At 35.0% G+C, this 18,288-nt stretch overlaps 2 protein-coding genes across 3 annotated transcripts; one reads left to right on the top strand and one right to left on the bottom strand.

Annotated features, from left to right (window-relative positions):
- Positions 1-2,188: 2,188 nt before the first annotated feature.
- Positions 2,189-9,958, bottom strand: LOC142545323 (general transcription and DNA repair factor IIH helicase/translocase subunit XPB1-like). Of its 2 annotated transcripts, none has more exons than XM_075652438.1 (20): positions 9,840-9,958; positions 9,636-9,689; positions 9,461-9,536; positions 9,190-9,352; positions 8,319-8,541; positions 8,171-8,227; positions 7,883-8,026; positions 7,274-7,354; positions 7,060-7,147; positions 6,133-6,470; positions 5,990-6,065; positions 5,698-5,891; positions 5,047-5,210; positions 4,887-4,959; positions 4,070-4,183; positions 3,369-3,449; positions 3,211-3,270; positions 2,954-3,037; positions 2,713-2,855; positions 2,189-2,573 (listed from the first exon to the last, which is right to left on the bottom strand). In XM_075652438.1, exons 1-20 carry the CDS (start codon positions 9,840-9,842, stop codon positions 2,477-2,479), a joined length of 2,313 nt encoding a protein of 770 aa, XP_075508553.1. In that variant the 5' UTR covers positions 9,843-9,958; the 3' UTR covers positions 2,189-2,476. The 2 variants fall into 2 exon arrangements, with proteins under 2 accessions (XP_075508553.1, XP_075508554.1); XM_075652439.1 differs by having other exon boundaries at positions 9,649-9,689; positions 9,840-9,932.
- A 1,078-nt stretch (positions 9,959-11,036) lies between these two features.
- LOC142545324 (beta-adaptin-like protein C) lies at positions 11,037-18,082 on the top strand. The gene is made up of 15 exons (XM_075652442.1): positions 11,037-11,321; positions 11,636-11,833; positions 12,517-12,630; positions 12,758-13,008; positions 13,609-13,744; positions 13,907-14,086; positions 14,184-14,276; positions 14,370-14,581; positions 14,687-14,750; positions 14,839-15,018; positions 15,661-15,753; positions 16,219-16,601; positions 16,703-16,892; positions 16,967-17,170; positions 17,595-18,082. Exons 1-15 carry the CDS (start codon positions 11,235-11,237, stop codon positions 17,892-17,894), a joined length of 2,685 nt encoding a protein of 894 aa, XP_075508557.1. The 5' UTR covers positions 11,037-11,234; the 3' UTR covers positions 17,895-18,082.
- Positions 18,083-18,288: the final 206 nt, after the last annotated feature.

Here is an 18,288-nt window from a genome sequence, read left to right on the forward strand (position 1 = left end):
CTACCTAATAGAAGTATATAGCAATAATTAATTATTCATTGTGCACGAATGGTGCACGACTCTACAAAATCAGACTACACCCAGCAGGCAGGAGATCATGCATGTCTCTCTTAATCATCAAACTTTTGATTTCGTATAAAACAAAATACATTGAACTTTTGCTGCTCCTATAAAATATTATTTATGTTTAAAATTATTACGTTTTGTTAATTTATATATATTTTAGATTATATAAAGGATGAAGAATAAAATATAAATGGCAAAAATAATATATAGTTCACAATAAATGAGCATGAAAAAAGATCGAGAATAAGCCTAAACGAATAAAGTGTATTTCCAATAGGAATCTCTCGACCCAATAATATCGATCCAATTGCCGCGGATATAAAAATACATATAAAGTTTTAAAGTATTTTATCTAAAAAAAATTACGATAAAGGTTCAAATTCATCTTATCATATAGTTAATGTCCTTAATTAATCATATTATATTCTTATCCTCCTTTATTTCGCATTAATTTTGTTTATTTCATTTTATTTTTGGAATAGCGCCATGGAATTGAAGAAATACTAACTGTATGATCGTGTGAAATATTGTGTTATTTGAATTATGCAGTCTAAACATATAAAATAGACATAAAAATGAATCAAATTCAAATATTATAACGTGTGTGTGTATATATGTATTTTTAAAAAAATATGTATTCAGATAAAGCATTAGCACACTTGTAAGGGCCTATTCCATTTTATATAGAGTATGTATAGATATAATAATTATTCCAATTCGTCGCGTGGACGTCTAATGTGTAGCCCTTGGCAAAAGCAGTCAATTGCATGCTGGAATGCTCCACTTCAGATATATATAGATACACACAAAAGTGTGCGCGCGCTTCCGCCTGTTTGTTCGATAATAAATTGAAGAAAAATTCTTCAAAATGTGAAGGATATATGTATATATTTGGCTTGATAGATGTTATCCATATGGGTAATGATCTAATTCACTCGACATATGACATGTGTGTTGATGTTTCATCTATATAAAACTTATATATTCCCAGCAAAAGGAGAAGATGAAAATTCCCTTTGGAGTGAGTGTGGGCTAAGTTTGTTTCGTGGGGACTTTTACCAACTTCAGAGAAAGTGACACAGACACATACAACTCTATGATTATCAATTTGCCGACGGCTGTTTAAATTCCCCTAGCTCGTGGGACAGAGAGATGTAATTGGGTTTAAATCTCACTAGTAATAAATAAATAAAACCATTTCTTTCTCAAGTGAAAATCTTGTTTCGTTAAAATCGACATCACTGGTAAAATCCAAATACAGCTCAGTGAATTGGATATCTATCAAGAGTTAATTACTGGAAAATTTCACCAACGCCTTGATAGAACCATCAAGAATAGGAGAAAACTCATTTGAACTAATTACAATTGATGATCCATTGAAATTTGAAAGGAACACATACAAATAAAATCGAAATTAGTCGAAAATAATATTTATAATTTATTAAATTTTATTAAAATTGAGGACATGATAATAACCACAAAAGAAGGACATCAACTTTTTCTTCCAACTTTATCCTTATATGATATTAATATTACATTTTTGTTTTTTGTTTTTTTTTTTAAATTTCAAAACACACTTTTATTTTTATTTTTTTAATTTCATTTCAACAATTCAAATATCCATTTAGTCCCGCCATAATTTGTCAAATTTCACTTTAGTCTATTAATAATGATAAAAAAAACTGCACACACACATATCATGTGCAAAGTAAATAATATTTATTAAAGTTAAAAACATCTTACTAACTACTTTGACATGATGATGAAACATTTTTATAATTATTAAAATATCATATAATCATCCAACTATATCTACCAAATTTTTCTTACCATTTCAATTAAAAAAATTAATAAATTTCATTTTAAAATTACAAAAAAAGAATTCATTTTCTACTTTTTCTCAGAATACCCTACCATCGAATGCCGAAGGAGGTCAAAATTTCTTGATTATGGGTTTCCCTGAAAAGACCTTTCCTTACATGATAGGTAAAATCTCTAAAGAACTTATTGAGTGATATAATATTTTCCTAGAGAATAATGGATTCAATTTTGTTCTGAAAGAGTTTAAAATCAAGCAAAACCTTGAACAATCAATTCATCACTGAAATGATCACATTCTACAAAATGACAAGCCCACTGCACTAGAAAAGCTACTTCAAACATACAACTATACATCCTTTACTCACAAATTGATTGTATGATTTATGAATTCACCATCCGAGACCAACAAGTTGCTCAATTTTTTCCATTCGCATCCACCATGGTACATGGGATGATAATGTATCGCAATTATACTTGTATCTTATGCCAAAATGTCTCCAACAATACAAAACTAGATAAATGTTTCCCCAACCGGTCCCAAAAATTTATATGCCGTGCTTTCCCATTGAATTAGTTATTCATGAAGAACCTATGTACCAGTAAAACGTTTCTTGAATAAGTGGTGCCTCTTAGCCGGATCCTTGGGCTTGCTCTTTGCCTGCCCATGTAGCTTTTTCTGCCCGGTACTGCAACGCAAACAACAAATAAACGGGGCAATTGAATACATTATTACAGTGTGCAGGAAGAGCCACAAAAGAAGTATCATTTTTTGAAAAGAAAAATGGGTTTTATTAGAAGGATACATAGCAGGTGATGAATACTTACCTAAATTCCATGTAAACCATTCCACTAGCTCCAGACATGGCACTCATGGACCCAACTGAGCGACGAGCTTTTTCAAGAGCAATGCCATCTGCATCTTCTTCTAGTTGCTCTAAACCAACTGCATCATCCCCAGCACTCAGCACCTATTTTGTGAAATATAAAGAGTCGTCAGTATTCTTGAATAGTACTAGAGAAGGGATAATATTTCAAGCCACAAAACAAGGACACCAATAAAGAAGACCTTGCCAAGAAGTGCTAACTGATCATCAAGATGATGGTAATTCAACTCGGGTCCCGAGTCTGAGGGCGGTAAGCTCGTGATAACCTGGAAAAGCCAGTTAGAACATTCAAAAGCATGACCAGAATGCAATTCAAACATTTATTTGTAAATGAAACATATCTCAAGAAGCAAGTATGTGGACTTGAAGGGATAATATAGTCAGAATCGTTATCATGGAAGAAAGCTAAAGTGCATCAAGTTTTGAAAATGTCATGCACCTTAAAACTATAACCCTGATCAACCAAAAACTGCTGTCTTTTGGTTGAGTAGTACATCTCCTGCATTAAAATAAATCAATAATGCGATTTCTGGTCAATTGCAGGGCAAAAAAAAGCAAGCAAATCACTTGTAAATGGGAAGGAGAAGACTACCATACTTGGGTGTCTGTAGATACAAGTGAATAGAAAAATGCATTGTACTCTTCCTTGCCTCCCGCCACCCTGTCTTGAGGCTTACCCTATTAAATCAATAAATTCAGACACGAAGAGAAACTCAGGCTAAGGGAAAAACACAAACAGACGTAGATGTGAATAAGAACAAACTCACACAGAATAACAAATTTCTTATATCCAGGTGACCAGCAAAAACAACAATGAATAAAATATTGGAAGATCCCAAATATACTGACTTAAAGAGTGGTCTAAATTTTCCTAAATCTATTTCACAGCGTGTCAAGGTCAAATCACTTTAAATAATATATATCCATAACTTCTTTAAAGTATTGATATAGTTGTGCATGAAATGCAACCCAGCAGACGCAATATTCTTTCCGGATAACGAGATAACATATTTAATCCTATCCAAAAATTTCCTTGAAAGCTGACAGCCTCATAGAAGTATAGGCGCTGATAACCACTTAAACATCCAGAAAGTAAATATGCCGCCATAACTAATCAGTTAATATCAGTCAAAAAAGTAAAAAGGAAAGCTCAATGTGAATACTGGATCCAGGCTATACATGGTACATGAAAAACGAGAAACCATTTTTTCAAATTTATATAGCTGTAAAAATATGGTCTAAAAGTTTTAAGCCTAATCAGTGCTTCATAGTGAGCATGCGTACCGGGAAAAGCGTACCTTTGCCCTGAGAATACGTCCAAGTCGCTGAGCCTCTTGACGCCTTGAACCAGCATGTGATGAAATCTGAATGATCACGTTTGCCTCGGGAATATCTATGGAATTATCACCCACCTGAAATCAAGGAGACAGCAGTTAAATTATCCCGTCATCCAAAACTATCACAGGCTTTCACAGGACAAAGGAACAGAAAAATCCAGATACAAAAACAAGGGCATTGAAATGAACATAAACAATTTATAAAACAAATGATGAATAGACATCATGAGTCATGCCTAAAGTAAAGATATTCTCTTGTGAACATAATGCACATATTTTGACATCACGTCAGTACTTAAATTAGCAATTTTATGAAACAAAATGACGAACATACATCATCAGTCATGCCTGAAGTAAAGCTGTTTGACAGTGAACGTAATCCACGCATTTTAACATCACATCAGTTATTCACTTAGCAATAGAGTTTGACAATAAAAATGGCTTTGTGGGATTTATGCATCATATGAATAGTTAAGAAAGTTCAGGTAAAGATTTATATACAAGGCAGATTCCTCATTAGCGACAATTCATATTTCAAATGCATAACACAAAATAAAATAACGAAACATCAGAAAAAGGCTAATCATGTTCTAATTGACTTGCTTCTAAACATAACTCGCTTCTAAACAGCTTGTATGAGTACAGGAAAGCACATGGTGATGCACCACAACATGCTACATAGTTGTGCATAGACTAATTCAAGAACACTGGGAAAAAGATAGTCTCTTCACGTAGCTCTACCAAGAGGATGTCAATACTCGGGCAGTAATGCACATACCTTCGAGAGGAAAACGGTGTTCACGTCCCGACTGGTTTTAAATGCTTCAAGAATTTTAGTTCTTTCAGCATGGCTGCGAATCACACCACCCAATTATTATGAAATAATATTAAAACAGCATAAGCATGTCAAAACTCATTGATAAATGATAAAGGCAAACCTAGTTGCACCAAAAATCATAGGTTTTTGAAGCTTTATTGCATATTCTTGCAGAGCAAAAAGATTATCTGCAAAAACTATTATCTTATCACCCCGCTGCTGCTCATGGAAACGGATAAGGAACTCGCAAGCTCTGAATTTATTAGGGTTCATCACATAAAGAGCCTGAAAGATGCAATGAAAAACGTGTTGGATAAACACAGCAAATATAAAATTTCAATTTGCCTGTAAAAAGGTTTGTTTAAAATAACCTTTACAGATTCTCAAGCAAAAATCAATCATTCTCAATCCTAAGTGGTTGGAAAAAAATTCCATTAATTAGAGAAACATGGGATTAACTAATAGCAGGGAAAAAGTACCAAGCACAAATTTTTAAAAAAAAGCCTCTAAAATTGTCAGAGTTGAAAGCCACTAATCAAGCATGACACATGGACCGGAAAAGACCAATGTCTCGTTAAAAGGGTCACCGAAGGTGATTTTGATCAATGACCGGCGCTGTTGCTCATTTAGTTATGGTAAATTAGCTTGTCTTTGACATGCAGTATACCACCGGAGATTAATTCAACAGTATTGGATTCTAGAAAATCACAGTTGAATATTCCTCGAGCAAATTTAAGACATTAAAAAAGACAATATTCCGATTCCAACTTGCCTGTTTCTTCTTCGAATTTTCTTTCTTTAGATACTCAGCAAAAAACTCCTTTGTCATTGGACACCAGACTTCTGCACACTGAACATTTGCAATGAACCCTCCTTTCACTAAATCCAACCAATTAGCCTCATATAATTTTGGACCAATAAGGAAGTTCAAATCGGTAATCCTCTCATCTTCTCTCACAAGCGTTGCTGCATATATAATGACAACAATTTGAGTCATCATTCACAGGCAACAAGTATACAAGGGTGACTATAGATTTGTTCATATAAATGCGGCGTGAACATACCAGTAAGACCCAATTTACAGTGAGATTTTGTGATGCTGATGACCTTCCGAAACATGTGAGCGGGGACTACATGCACCTACAATTTAAAGAAAATAAATGTATGCATCATCAAAGAATGTAAACAACTTATATCATTAACAAACCTCATCCATGAGAAGCAATCCCCATTCCCGGTTTCTTATTTCTTCTAGGATCTTCTCAGCTTCTTCAGATCGTTTGCCATTAAATGCAATCATATTATATGTTGTCACCACCACCCCAGCATTGCCACGGAACCTCTCTTTGCTGTCAGATGTGAAACGACATATTTGTTCCTCTGTAATAGTCGACCACAATTTAAACTGGAAAGCCCACTGATCAACAGACACCGCATTTGTAGCCAAACAAAGACAACTCTTTCTTATCCTGCTAGCAGCAGAAACACCAACCAAAGACTTTCCTGCACCACATGGTAGCACAATGATACCGGAGCGCGCTCTACCTGAAATAAGAAAAATAGTGAAGTACTAATTCATAAATTTGTCTCTAAAATGTTGATTCTCTTAGCCAGTAAAACAGAGTAACAGAATATAAATGAAAGTTCACACTTCCATAACATCTAATTACTTATATGATTATTTTCATATGCATGTAAATTTACATTTACATAATCAAAATGTTCATAAAAGATATTGCCATCTTGTAAAAGTTAAAAGCCACAAGACTTGCGACTAAGCTCAAGGCTCGGCAAGTCCAGCCTTTGCACCTCGACACAAATTAAGGCGCAACCCTTCGATGAAGTTGCAAGCCTTATCCTTTAAACACCATCCTTGGTGTACCTTCAAGGCCCAATGCGTTAATTACGTACGTTTTAATTACAAGGATCATACGTCCAAAATGAAATGTGAGATACAAATAATTGAAAGATCACTGTATGTAATGTGGCAGACAAATAGTACAAATAAAATAATCACAATGATTATGAACCTAGGTTGCAATTAAACTCACCATTTCCAAACATTTCACTATGCTCTTTTCTTGATACTGTACCACAATAAAGCATGAGAAAGGCTTTGTGGGATTACACTTACCATTTCCAAACATTTTACTAAGACTTTTTTCTTGATAAGGCCGTGGTTGTGCGTGGGGCTTCAATTCAACCTCCAGATCGGGATTGACCTGCAATATCCATGACAATCAGTGGAATCACCAAGCATACCTAATGGTGACAACTAAAACTACTGAAATCATGGTCTTCGATACACATAACTTTGTAATTCTTGGAAGGAGATAAGGGCCACTCACAGTGTCATTTCTAAAGTCATACTCCTCCAACATGGGATAATTTAGAGCATTTGGCAAACACCGTTGCTTTACATTTTCAACCTGTACAGAAAACTAGTTAATTCCACGCAATCCATTGGAAAACGATTGAATGTTTAGCTGAAATGGCATCAAAATATAATTCAACATTCAAATTCCCACCAGGTTTGGTAAGTAAAGCTAAAAAATTAAACGAAATTGGATTGTGTTATCTCAAATTTAGAAGAGATCTAAGCTATGGTCAGCTCATTAAAACAAATCCTGCAAAGTAGTTGGTTCAAAACATGCAGCATATGTTGTGTATGTCCATGAAAACAATGTATACAACTTGAAAAATTATAATATTGGACTATGTAAAATAGTAGATCATACAAATGTTTATCAAAGTAAATAGTTCAAAATCGAAATATTTAGCAAGCAGAAACTCCAAATGGCATTTTACGTTGAATATATTATGAGGAACAAAAGCAAACTGAATTGTTGAAACATCCCAACTAAAAAGAACATTTATCAAAATTAAAAACAGGATACTTAAGGTCTGCAATTTGACTTCCCAATTACAGTTCATATTAAAGAGATGCAAAGACCAACCTGAGCAGGATCAATTTCAAATGAATGAGTTTCTTTTTCTTCAGCTGCAGCTGCCAACTCGACTTCATTTAGCAACTCATTGTGCCCACCTTCTATTTCACCAGTAGATTTTCCTTTTGTAAACCCATCATTTCCTTCAACTCCCTAAAGTAACAGCATTTGAAGTGTGTAAATTATGGACCAAAGACAACAGAAAAGCTATATGGGATTACATACAAAATTGACCAAGATGGAAAAGCTATCAAGGGCGGGATTAACCATACAAAGACAAATACCACAAGCACATACCTCAAAGGAAATCCTTGCTCGTCCTATAACCTCATCCATTAACAATTTTTTCAATACCTGAAAATTTTCGATAGCAGTAAAAAAAAATATAACATCGAAATCATAAGCTTCATTTTAACTAAAGGATAGGTAGAGTAGAACGTCTTGCCTCTGGAAATGGTGACTCAACTAAATATTTATTCTTCTTGAGCACGAGCTTCACTTTTCCATAGTTAGCAGTGGAATTATGTATAAAATCAATCATGTCTTTTGGAAGCTTGGTCTTTGATAATTTATTTAGAACAGAAATAATAGTCTCTGTTTCAAGTCCAACTGACACCGCGGCATACAGGGAATGTGGAGTCAAGTTGTACTCATGCATTGATTCTGGCCTGTTGAGAAAAAAATAATCAAAACAACTGCAAAAACATTTTAAACCACCAAAAGGAAAGCCCAAGCACATGCACACAAGTGCAATAACTCAAAAATAAGTACATAATGAAAAGATATTGGCTCACTCTATGGAGATTGTATATAGGACCAATGACAGCAGTGGTTGAGTTCATTGCCCAATTATAAATTTTCTCAAGCCATACTACTACTACAAATAGCATATTTTGCCAGGTCATGTGGATCAAACCCAGACATATATAACCAATATAGAAATTAGAAATGGATAAAAATGTTGTTCGGCACACAATTTTACAATGGACGAGCCATATTGCATTTCAGGCTAATAAACACTGCAAGTTAACAAATGGATGATAGTCGTAGGATGTTAAAAGTATGTTGCACATAACATATTTCCATGAGATCAGGCATACAAGAGAAAGTTAAAATATCTTAGTTCTCAACGATTGAACTGGAACTGATAAATATACCAGTAAAGTTCGATCTCAGTCAAAGGTATGATATCATATCTTAGTTGCAGACAAAAACAAACTGGCAACATATATTAGAACACAAACAAGTATTGTAGCAATCAATCAACAATCAAAACTTCCTTGGCGCACACTTGGAACTAAAGTGTCCCAATTTACCTGCAAACTGGTTCAGCGATGGCAATAAGAAAATCATAGGCCTGTTTATACAGCGTAGAGAAAGTCTCCAAGAAAATGCGACCATCGGCACAAGCCCACAATGGCCGATTTTCATGATCAGGTTTAAGTTCCAATCTTGAAAAATCTCTCTTTTTCCCTTCTCCTGAAAGAACAAATTAAACAAATTGATCAACTGAACTCCTCACAAACGCAACACCACCATAAAAGTTGGGGGAAATTTATGCCACAATCTTTAAATTATCGCCGATACCATCTCGAAGATCTTCGTCCATGTCATCATGGATATGATAATTATCTTCATCAGCACCTATAATTTTATGCTCCTCCTTCAAAATAAATAATAAATAAACGACATAAAAATACATAAATCACAAGACATTTCAGTAGGTCAGGGAACTAAACAAACAAAAAGAATTGAAACACACAAATCCTTTGAACCTTGGAGAGCTTGATTTTTTTGATTGGTCGGCCTTTATCGCCTGGAATTCAAACGATATTCAAATCAAATTTGAGTATCGAAACTTTAAAAATTTGTTCAGCAATCAGTCTACAATTACTGCCCGTGTGCTCGTGAAAAAATGAATGAATTCAATTATAATTCCGATGATCAGTTCTTGTAAAAGAATTACCATTTCCCATTTTGCAAAATTTCAGATTTTGATTAGGGATCTTCGTGAATGTATTGCGCTGTGACAAAATAAAGAATGTCCATGCCGTGGTATATAAATAGGAGAGACGAAGCGAACCGCCTGAGAGCTATTAGCAAAATAACCCCTTAATAGTGCTGTATTTACGAAAATAAATAAGGAAACAAAATTAAATTATGGAAAGTGTATTCATTGCCAAAATTTGTTGAAATTTTTTAAATGATAGATTTTTATGGTGACTTTTATATAATCTTATAAAATTTTAAAAATTTTCATAGAATCTATATTTTTATAAATATTTATAAACTTTCTTTTTCATAGAAACTCATATCAAATTGTAAGCTATTAGTGTAATTTAAATTTTCTTTGAACTAACAATTGTGAATAATTTTTATTTATTTAAAATATTTTTATTTATCGATATAAATATTTTTTAATCGTGATTTGATTTACAGGAGACAATATTTCAATTATTTGAGTCAATTCAATACATTTAATTAATTAATTAATTTTTTTAATACAAACAATAACTAATATTAATAAATATCAAACTTTAAATAATTTCATAGAAAGTTTGATTGAGCGTAAAAAAAAATGAAAAAAAAAATCTTTAAATAATTTCATTCATTTTTAAGTAAGTATTTTATGAAAAATATAATTTTGTTTTTGACCATATGTATAACAACAAAAAAAATTAAACAATTATTTGTATTTGAAATATAAAATAAATATGTTAAAATATTTGAAATTAATTTAACTTTATAAAAAATTTAATATATTTAATTTCATATAATTATTCATATATGTGTTCATAAATTTTTAAAAGTATTTTAATATATCAATCAATCATACGCATATTTTTTTAATATATATATATATATATATATATATATATATATATATGTATGTATGTATATATATAATCTAAATCTTTAGTTTGAAGTAAATACAATTATTGTTATTAATAGAATTTCATAAAATAATTAAAAATTTATTGATATTTTGAATATATTAAATTTTTATAAATTATTTAAAAACCAAATTTCAAACTCAAATTTCAAACTCTACAAAAAAAGTTAGATGCAATACCACTTTGAACTTTTATTAGTGAACATACTAAAGTGCAAGATTGAATACCAAGCCAATATAACCAGCACACTCCCTAAGGTAAGAATTCCATCAAAATTGACAATTATTTCTCTTCTCCTGCCTGCTTCAGCTCCTTTGTCTTGATTTTACACTTTTTTTGTGGGGAAAAATTGATTTACTTATTCGCCACCGATCCCCCCCCCCCCCCCCCCCCCCCCCCCCTCTTTCTTCTTTTAGCTTCTACTGGTTTGCACACGGCGAAAGCGGAGCTCTGCATATTGAAGAGCGATGAGCGGGCACGATTCGAAGTATTTTTCCACCACCAAAAAGGGTGAAATCCCCGAGCTCAAAGAAGAACTCAATTCTCAGTACAAGGTGCCTGTTTCTCCCGTAGCTCTTTATGTTTGTAGGGCGTGTTCAATTTGAGCGTTGATAAATCTGCGGGGATCTTAGTGGATTTAGTGTGAATTAGAGTCGGATCTAACATTTTTTGGGTCTAATTGACGAGAAATGCCGTTTGGAGTTATCGTTATTGTGTCTGATTTATGGGGTCTTATCTTCTATTCATGCCATGGTGTGAGTAAAATTGTGGCCCTTTATTTGTCGACATGGGAAATCTATTTGGCTGGGCGGATATTCTTTAATTTGATCGTGTGCCATTTTTTTACACGTGCACTTTGTGGATTCAGGACAAGAGGAAAGATGCAGTTAAGAAGGTTATTGCTGCAATGACAGTGGGGAAGGACGTATCATCCCTCTTTACGGATGTTGTGAATTGTATGCAAACTGAAAATTTGGAGCTTAAAAAGCTTGTATATTTGTATCTCATCAACTATGCAAAGAGCCAACCTGATCTTGCTATATTAGCAGTGAATACGTTTGTTAAGGTAAGCAGCTGTGTTTTTTTGCATGAGCTCTGGGATTTTCATAGTTTGTATCCTCAGGGTCAAGATATGAGTCCCCATTGTTGCTTTGCTGGTCGAGATATGTATTTGGCAATCTGCGATGTACAAATTCAATTTATTGTTGCTTGTAATAAATGCATTCTGTGCCTTTTAATTGATAGGAAAGAAATTTCTCCCTTGGATGTCCAAAGATAAATATAGAAAGGATGAGCGAGAGTCCTTATCTTTCATGTGAAAACTAAGTCGAGCTCTAAACTGCGGACAATGAAAGTGCTTTCACCCCTCGATTCTTTTTTATGTTAACAATCTTTGATCATCTGATGATCACACTCCACACATAATAGTTAGTTGTCGTTTGCAATTATTGAAGAGGGTGGGACTCTAGTGAATAAATGGGAGTGGTTGTGCTAGCTAAGGTGGTGTATGAAATAAAACTTTAGCAGGCACCTTAAAATATGTGCTCTGTTGCATTGAAGAAATAATGACAAGCTGGTGGCTGTTCAGCCATGTTTGGAGTAAATGATATCTTAACTATCCTTTGCAAGGAATTTTTGTAAAATGTTGTAACAATGTTTATCTAATGAATGACTACCAAAGTCGGCTTCTTCAACAATTTGTAAATGTCTATGGCGAGGGGTAAAGTTTAACGCCATCATGTTTCTCAGGATTCCCAAGACCCAAATCCCTTGATCCGTGCTTTGGCTGTGAGGACAATGGGATGCATTCGGGTCGATAAAATCACAGAGTATTTATGTGATCCTTTGCAGCGGTGCCTCAAGGTATCTTTACCGATCTTTCTTATGCAGTATACTCTCCATTTGATTTCATTTTACTATGGCCAGGACATGAGTGAAATTTGGTGAGTAATGACAAATGATGCCATTTTGTGTGCTTTCTTCATATCAGGATGATGACCCATATGTCCGCAAGACAGCAGCTATATGTGTTGCTAAACTTTACGACATAAATGCAGAGTTGGTAGAGGATAGAGGTTTCCTAGATGCTCTGAAGGATTTAATTTCGGACAACAATCCCATGGTTGTCGCAAATGCTGTTGCTGCACTTGCTGAAATTCAAGAGAACAGTAGCAAACCCATCTTTGAAATCACTAGTAACACGCTCTCGAAGCTTCTTACTGCTCTGAATGAATGCACCGAGTAAGTAGGAACAGCATGACTTGTTCACCTGATGAAAATTCAAATTCATGTGCTAAATTGCCCACCTGTTATGCACTCAATTCCATATTTTATTTTTATTATACGCGTGTTCTAAGTTGGCATTCAATCACATCTAGTGTAGATATGCTAATTTTCTAATATTTTCTTTTGTTAATGGGAGTTATGAAGTTATGGCTTTCTCTTTATCGTTGCCATGGAATAGTATTAGGCTAATTACAGTCAGTTAAGTTTCATAAAAGCTATAGATTTGTACAGCTTGAATATTCCTAAAATCATACCAATATCTTGGCTGATTGGTTTTATTTTCAGTACTTTCCAACAAGAATGTAGTTTAATTTTCCATGTCAAGTTTTTCTTTTCTTTTTCCTGATTTGTGGTAGAAACTGGGTAATATTTAGCAGTAGTGAGATAAGATAAATGTAATGTGTTTGGATTATTCATTATTAAATTTGAACTTATTGCTCAGTATAGGACTGATATTTGGTGGAACATTTATATGCTGCTCTGTTTGATTTGTCAAAAGTTGCAGCCTTATTTTCCATGTTCTATAGTGTTGTAACCATAATATACCACCTTCAGGTGGGGTCAAGTTTTCATTTTGGACGCTCTTTCCAAGTATAAGGCAGCTGATGCTCGTGAAGCCGAAAATATAGTGGAGAGAGTTACGCCGCGATTACAACATGCAAACTGTGCAGTTGTTCTTTCAGCTGTCAAGGTTATAGTCAATTTGCCTCTAGAATTTTTTGGAATGAGTTTAACTGTGATTAGTTGTTTATCAGCGTCTTTTTTCCTTTGCTTGTTTACTTTTGCCATTTGTCACTTTCTCCACAATCAAAGCTCATTACTTATAATGTAATCTCGTGGAACAATATTGCAGATGATCCTTTTACAGATGGAACTAATTACTAGCACTGATGTAGTCCGGAATCTTTGCAAGAAGATGGCCCCTCCTCTTGTGACATTGCTGTCTGCGGAGCCCGAGATTCAATATGTTGCTTTGCGAAACATAAACCTTATTGTGCAAAAGAGACCCACAATTCTTGCCCATGAGATCAAGGTAATTCTACATGATGTCTTATACACCATTTCATTGGGATAAGAGACTCAAACATGTAGGTGAATTTACAAATGATTGTGCTGCCTTTGCCATTTAGGTGTTCTTCTGCAAGTACAATGATCCAATTTATGTGAAGATGGAAAAGTTGGAAATCATGATAAAGCTTGCATCAGATAGAAATATAGACCAAGTGAGTTGACCTTTGTTGCAGTAGATTGTATATTTTACCTTGTGTTTGAATTGATTTTGTTCCATTATATCCTCTCTACACCTATGCTCGCAGGTTTTATTGGAGTTCAAAGAGTATGCTACAGAAGTAGATGTAGATTTTGTCAGAAAAGCTGTTCGTGCCATTGGACGATGTGCGATCAAGTTGGAGAGAGCAGCTGAACGGTGTATCAGCGTGTTGCTTGAATTGATCAAGATCAAAGTCAACTATGTTGTTCAAGAAGCTATCATAGTGATTAAGGATATCTTTAGGAGATACCCTAACACGTATGTCAGTGTTTTTATCTTCGAGTCTGGTAATTGGTGTCGTGTGGGACTTGTTCTAATAAGTTTTGACTTTCGAAACGTAAATTAATTCATTATCTGTCTCAGTTATGAGTCCATCATTGCTACACTATGTGAGAACTTGGACACCTTGGATGAGCCAGAAGCAAAGGTACTTTGAGGGGACGAGATCCTTTGGGCTCTTCAAAATATTTCTTTCTGGCCATTTTGAGCTTGTTTTCCTCCATATTTCTTTACAGGCATCAATGATTTGGATCATCGGTGAATATGCTGAAAGAATTGATAATGCTGATGAGCTCTTGGAGAGCTTTTTGGAAACATTTCCCGAGGAACCTCCGCAAGTTCAGTTACAGCTTTTGACAGCGACGGTCAAACTTTTCCTCAAGAAGCCAACTGAAGGCCCACAACAGATGATCCAGGTTTCCGTTTTAGCTATTTCATTCATGATCTTTAAACTTCTCTATGTTCTTAATTGACCTCAATCGTTTGTAATTCATTTGAACATCGTTTCCAAGGCTGTATGCGACAGTTCGCAAGGTTTCATGTTTAATAAAAACTATTAGAATTTCAATATCGCAAGTAAAAATTTTAGGCCTTTGATGAAGGTATGGCTAAATCTGGCCGAGCTCTCCTCTTCAGCATGTTTTGTCTTGGAAGAGGTTGTTTCCTTTGATAGGAGAAAAGGGGTCCATGCATTTTGTTTTATCATCCTCGGTGTAAGCCTTATAAACTACACCTGAAGGTGCAAGGTTGGAGTTATGTGCCACCTCTCTGCATCTAGCTCCAGGCTTGCTGCTGCTGCATCTTGCACCCGGGTGTACTCCTCTTGTGCCTTTTACACGTGTGTTTGTGTTTAGTTTTTGTTACCACTTGTTAAAAAGGATGTGTTTACGATGAGTTAAAAGTATTTCCTTAATTTTGTTTTCCATGTAACAATTGGGGATAATTCAAAATTTCTGATGTTCATTTAACCTGTGTTTTGAACCTAGGCTTTTCGCGATCTTTGGATCTTTCTTAAATGCATCTTTAGAATTTGGCTTTCATTATAATCTTATGAATAGGTTGTTTTGAATAATGCCACTGTCGAAACCGACAACCCAGATCTGAGAGATCGTGCATACATATACTGGCGACTCCTCTCAACCGATCCTGAGGTATGCACGCGTTTTGTTAAAACTGTTAGATTCTGCTTTATTGCTTCGTGATATTTCTTTTCTCGCTTATTTTGGGTGTTAATGTACTAAATTTTTGGTAATGTTACACCTGGAAAATTTGAAGAAATAAAAGAAAAACAAATTATTTTCTGGTGTTCGGATGAATTGGGGCTGATTTGGTGTATTTATTTAATTTAGCATTGCTAGTGTCAGCTTAGGTCTAGGTGTTTTTGGTTGTGTAAGGCTTGAGTTTACAGTGGGGTATGTGGAAAAATTGGCCAGTTGGTTGGTTTTCAAGCTTACAACTCTGGTTGTGCTTGCTGGCTTGTAGTGCTTGGTTTGTCAGTGTTTCTAGTTAATAGAGCCTAAGTCTTTCCATTATTCGTGTCTTAGCTTCTAGGGAACTTTTTTTTGTATGCACGTGTCTCTTTATTGTTTATCAATAACAATTTTTTGAATTTTCAGGCAGCAAAGGATGTTGTCTTAGCTGAAAAGCCTGTGATAAGTGATGATTCAAATCAACTCGACCCTTCTCTCCTGGATGAGCTTCTTGCCAACATTGCTACATTGTCCTCTGTCTACCATAAGCCCCCTGATGCATTTGTAACACGTGTTAAGACCGTCCAAAAAACTGAGGAAGAGGATTATCCTGATGGAAGTGAAGGAGGGTATTCTGAATCATCTACTCAAGCAGCTGATGCAGGTGCATCATCGCCGGCTGCCACAGGTAATGCTCAGAATGCAGCTGGAAGGCAACCAGCTACTCCTACGGCCATACCTGATTTACTTGATCTGATTGGCTTAGATAATAACAGTGCATCAGAGGATCAGCCTACAACCATTTCTGGGTATGTTTGTTGTAATTCAGTTGTGGTTTTTATGTATTTTATTTTCTTGTTTAAACATGTTTTACCGGAACATTCATCAACTGAAACCTTTTGAGATGCAGACCTCCTTTACCAGTTGTATTACCTGCACCTACTGGTCAAGGTCTACAAATCCGTGCTCAGCTGATCCGAAAAGACGGCCAAATATTTTACAGCATGTTATTTGAGAACAATACACAGATTCCACTTGATGGGTTTATGATTCAGTTCAACAAGAACACTTTCGGTCTGGCTGCAGCTGGACCGCTTCAGGTATTTATTATTGGCAATTTCTAGGATGTTGGCTTTTACTCTTTGTTTCCAGCTAAATTTTTTTTTTCAATCAGCTTCCTCAATTGCTACCTGGGACATCTGCAAGCACTCTTCTACCTATGGTTTTGTTCCAGAACGTTTCTCCTGGTCCACCAAGTACACTTCTGCAGGTTGCTGTAAAAAATAATCAGCAACCTGTATGGTATTTCAATGACAGCATTCCGTTGCTCGTATTTTTTTCCGAGGATGGGAAAATAGAGCGATCAGCATTTCTTGAGGTACAAAATTTTTCTCATTGCTAATTCGTTTATTGAATCCCCGTGTGTTTTCTTCTGCTTTTGAGACACCTGAACATATTATATGTGCTGCCAAACGTTTAGTATCATTCGCGACGATATTACCATTAGATATTATCTGTATGTTGATAACCTCACAGGCGAACATGCAAAACCAGTGTTTGCCTCACTTCTCCTGAAGTTGCACTGAAGGTGTCACTGTGGTAGCTTTTGACGAAAATGTTAGCTGTCAAATATAATGGATAGATATATGCAAGTTCGGGAAATTGTGGATTGTGGTTGAATGTATGTTTGATTTGTAATCTACTAGAAAACCAACCGATGCAGAGATTCAATTTATACACGTCATGAGCTATTTAACTATATGTTTCTGGAAATTGATTTTGCACCTCTGTGCGCATTGCAGACGTGGAAATCGTTACCTGATTCTAACGAGATCTCCAAGGACTTCCCTGCAATTGTGGTGAATAGTTTTGAAGCAACCATAGATCGGTTGGCTGCATCCAACATGTTCTTTATTGCGAAGCGCAAGCACACAAATCAAGAAGTTTTGTATCTATCCGCCAAGATTCCTCGAGGGATCCCTTTCTTAGTCGAACTTACGGCAGCCATCGGTATCCCTGGCCTTAAATGTGCGGTAAAAACACCAAGCCCTGAAATGGCCCCTTTTTTCTTCGAAGCCATAGAAGCTCTCTTCCAAAATTGATATGGTAGTATCCTTTCTCTTGATCTCAGTTCCGCTATCCACTGTGTTCTGGTTTTTCGTGTGGGTTGTGTTATGGCTACACATTTTTTTAACACGATAATAGGAGTGCTTTATTGCTTATTACTTGGCGTAATTTCTTATTTATCGACGACCTTTTTATCTAGCTATGATTTGTGTCTGATGCTTGACTATGTTGATTTAAAAGGGGTTAGATCGTAAATTTCTTGTTGAAATTATTTTGTTTGTCCTAATAAATTTGTGGCAATGTTTTCATAGCCGGAGTGGTGATCGAACTATTCCACCTTAAAACAATAAATATTTTAAAAAAATTAAAAATTTATGAACCGGACTAGTCGAGTTTTTCAAAGGTTTGATTGATCAAACGATTTTTGGA

The sequence above is a fragment of the Primulina tabacum genome, chromosome 5 (assembly GCF_025594145.1).
Source record: "Primulina tabacum isolate GXHZ01 chromosome 5, ASM2559414v2, whole genome shotgun sequence".
Classification (NCBI taxonomy): Eukaryota; Viridiplantae; Streptophyta; class Magnoliopsida; order Lamiales; family Gesneriaceae; genus Primulina; species Primulina tabacum.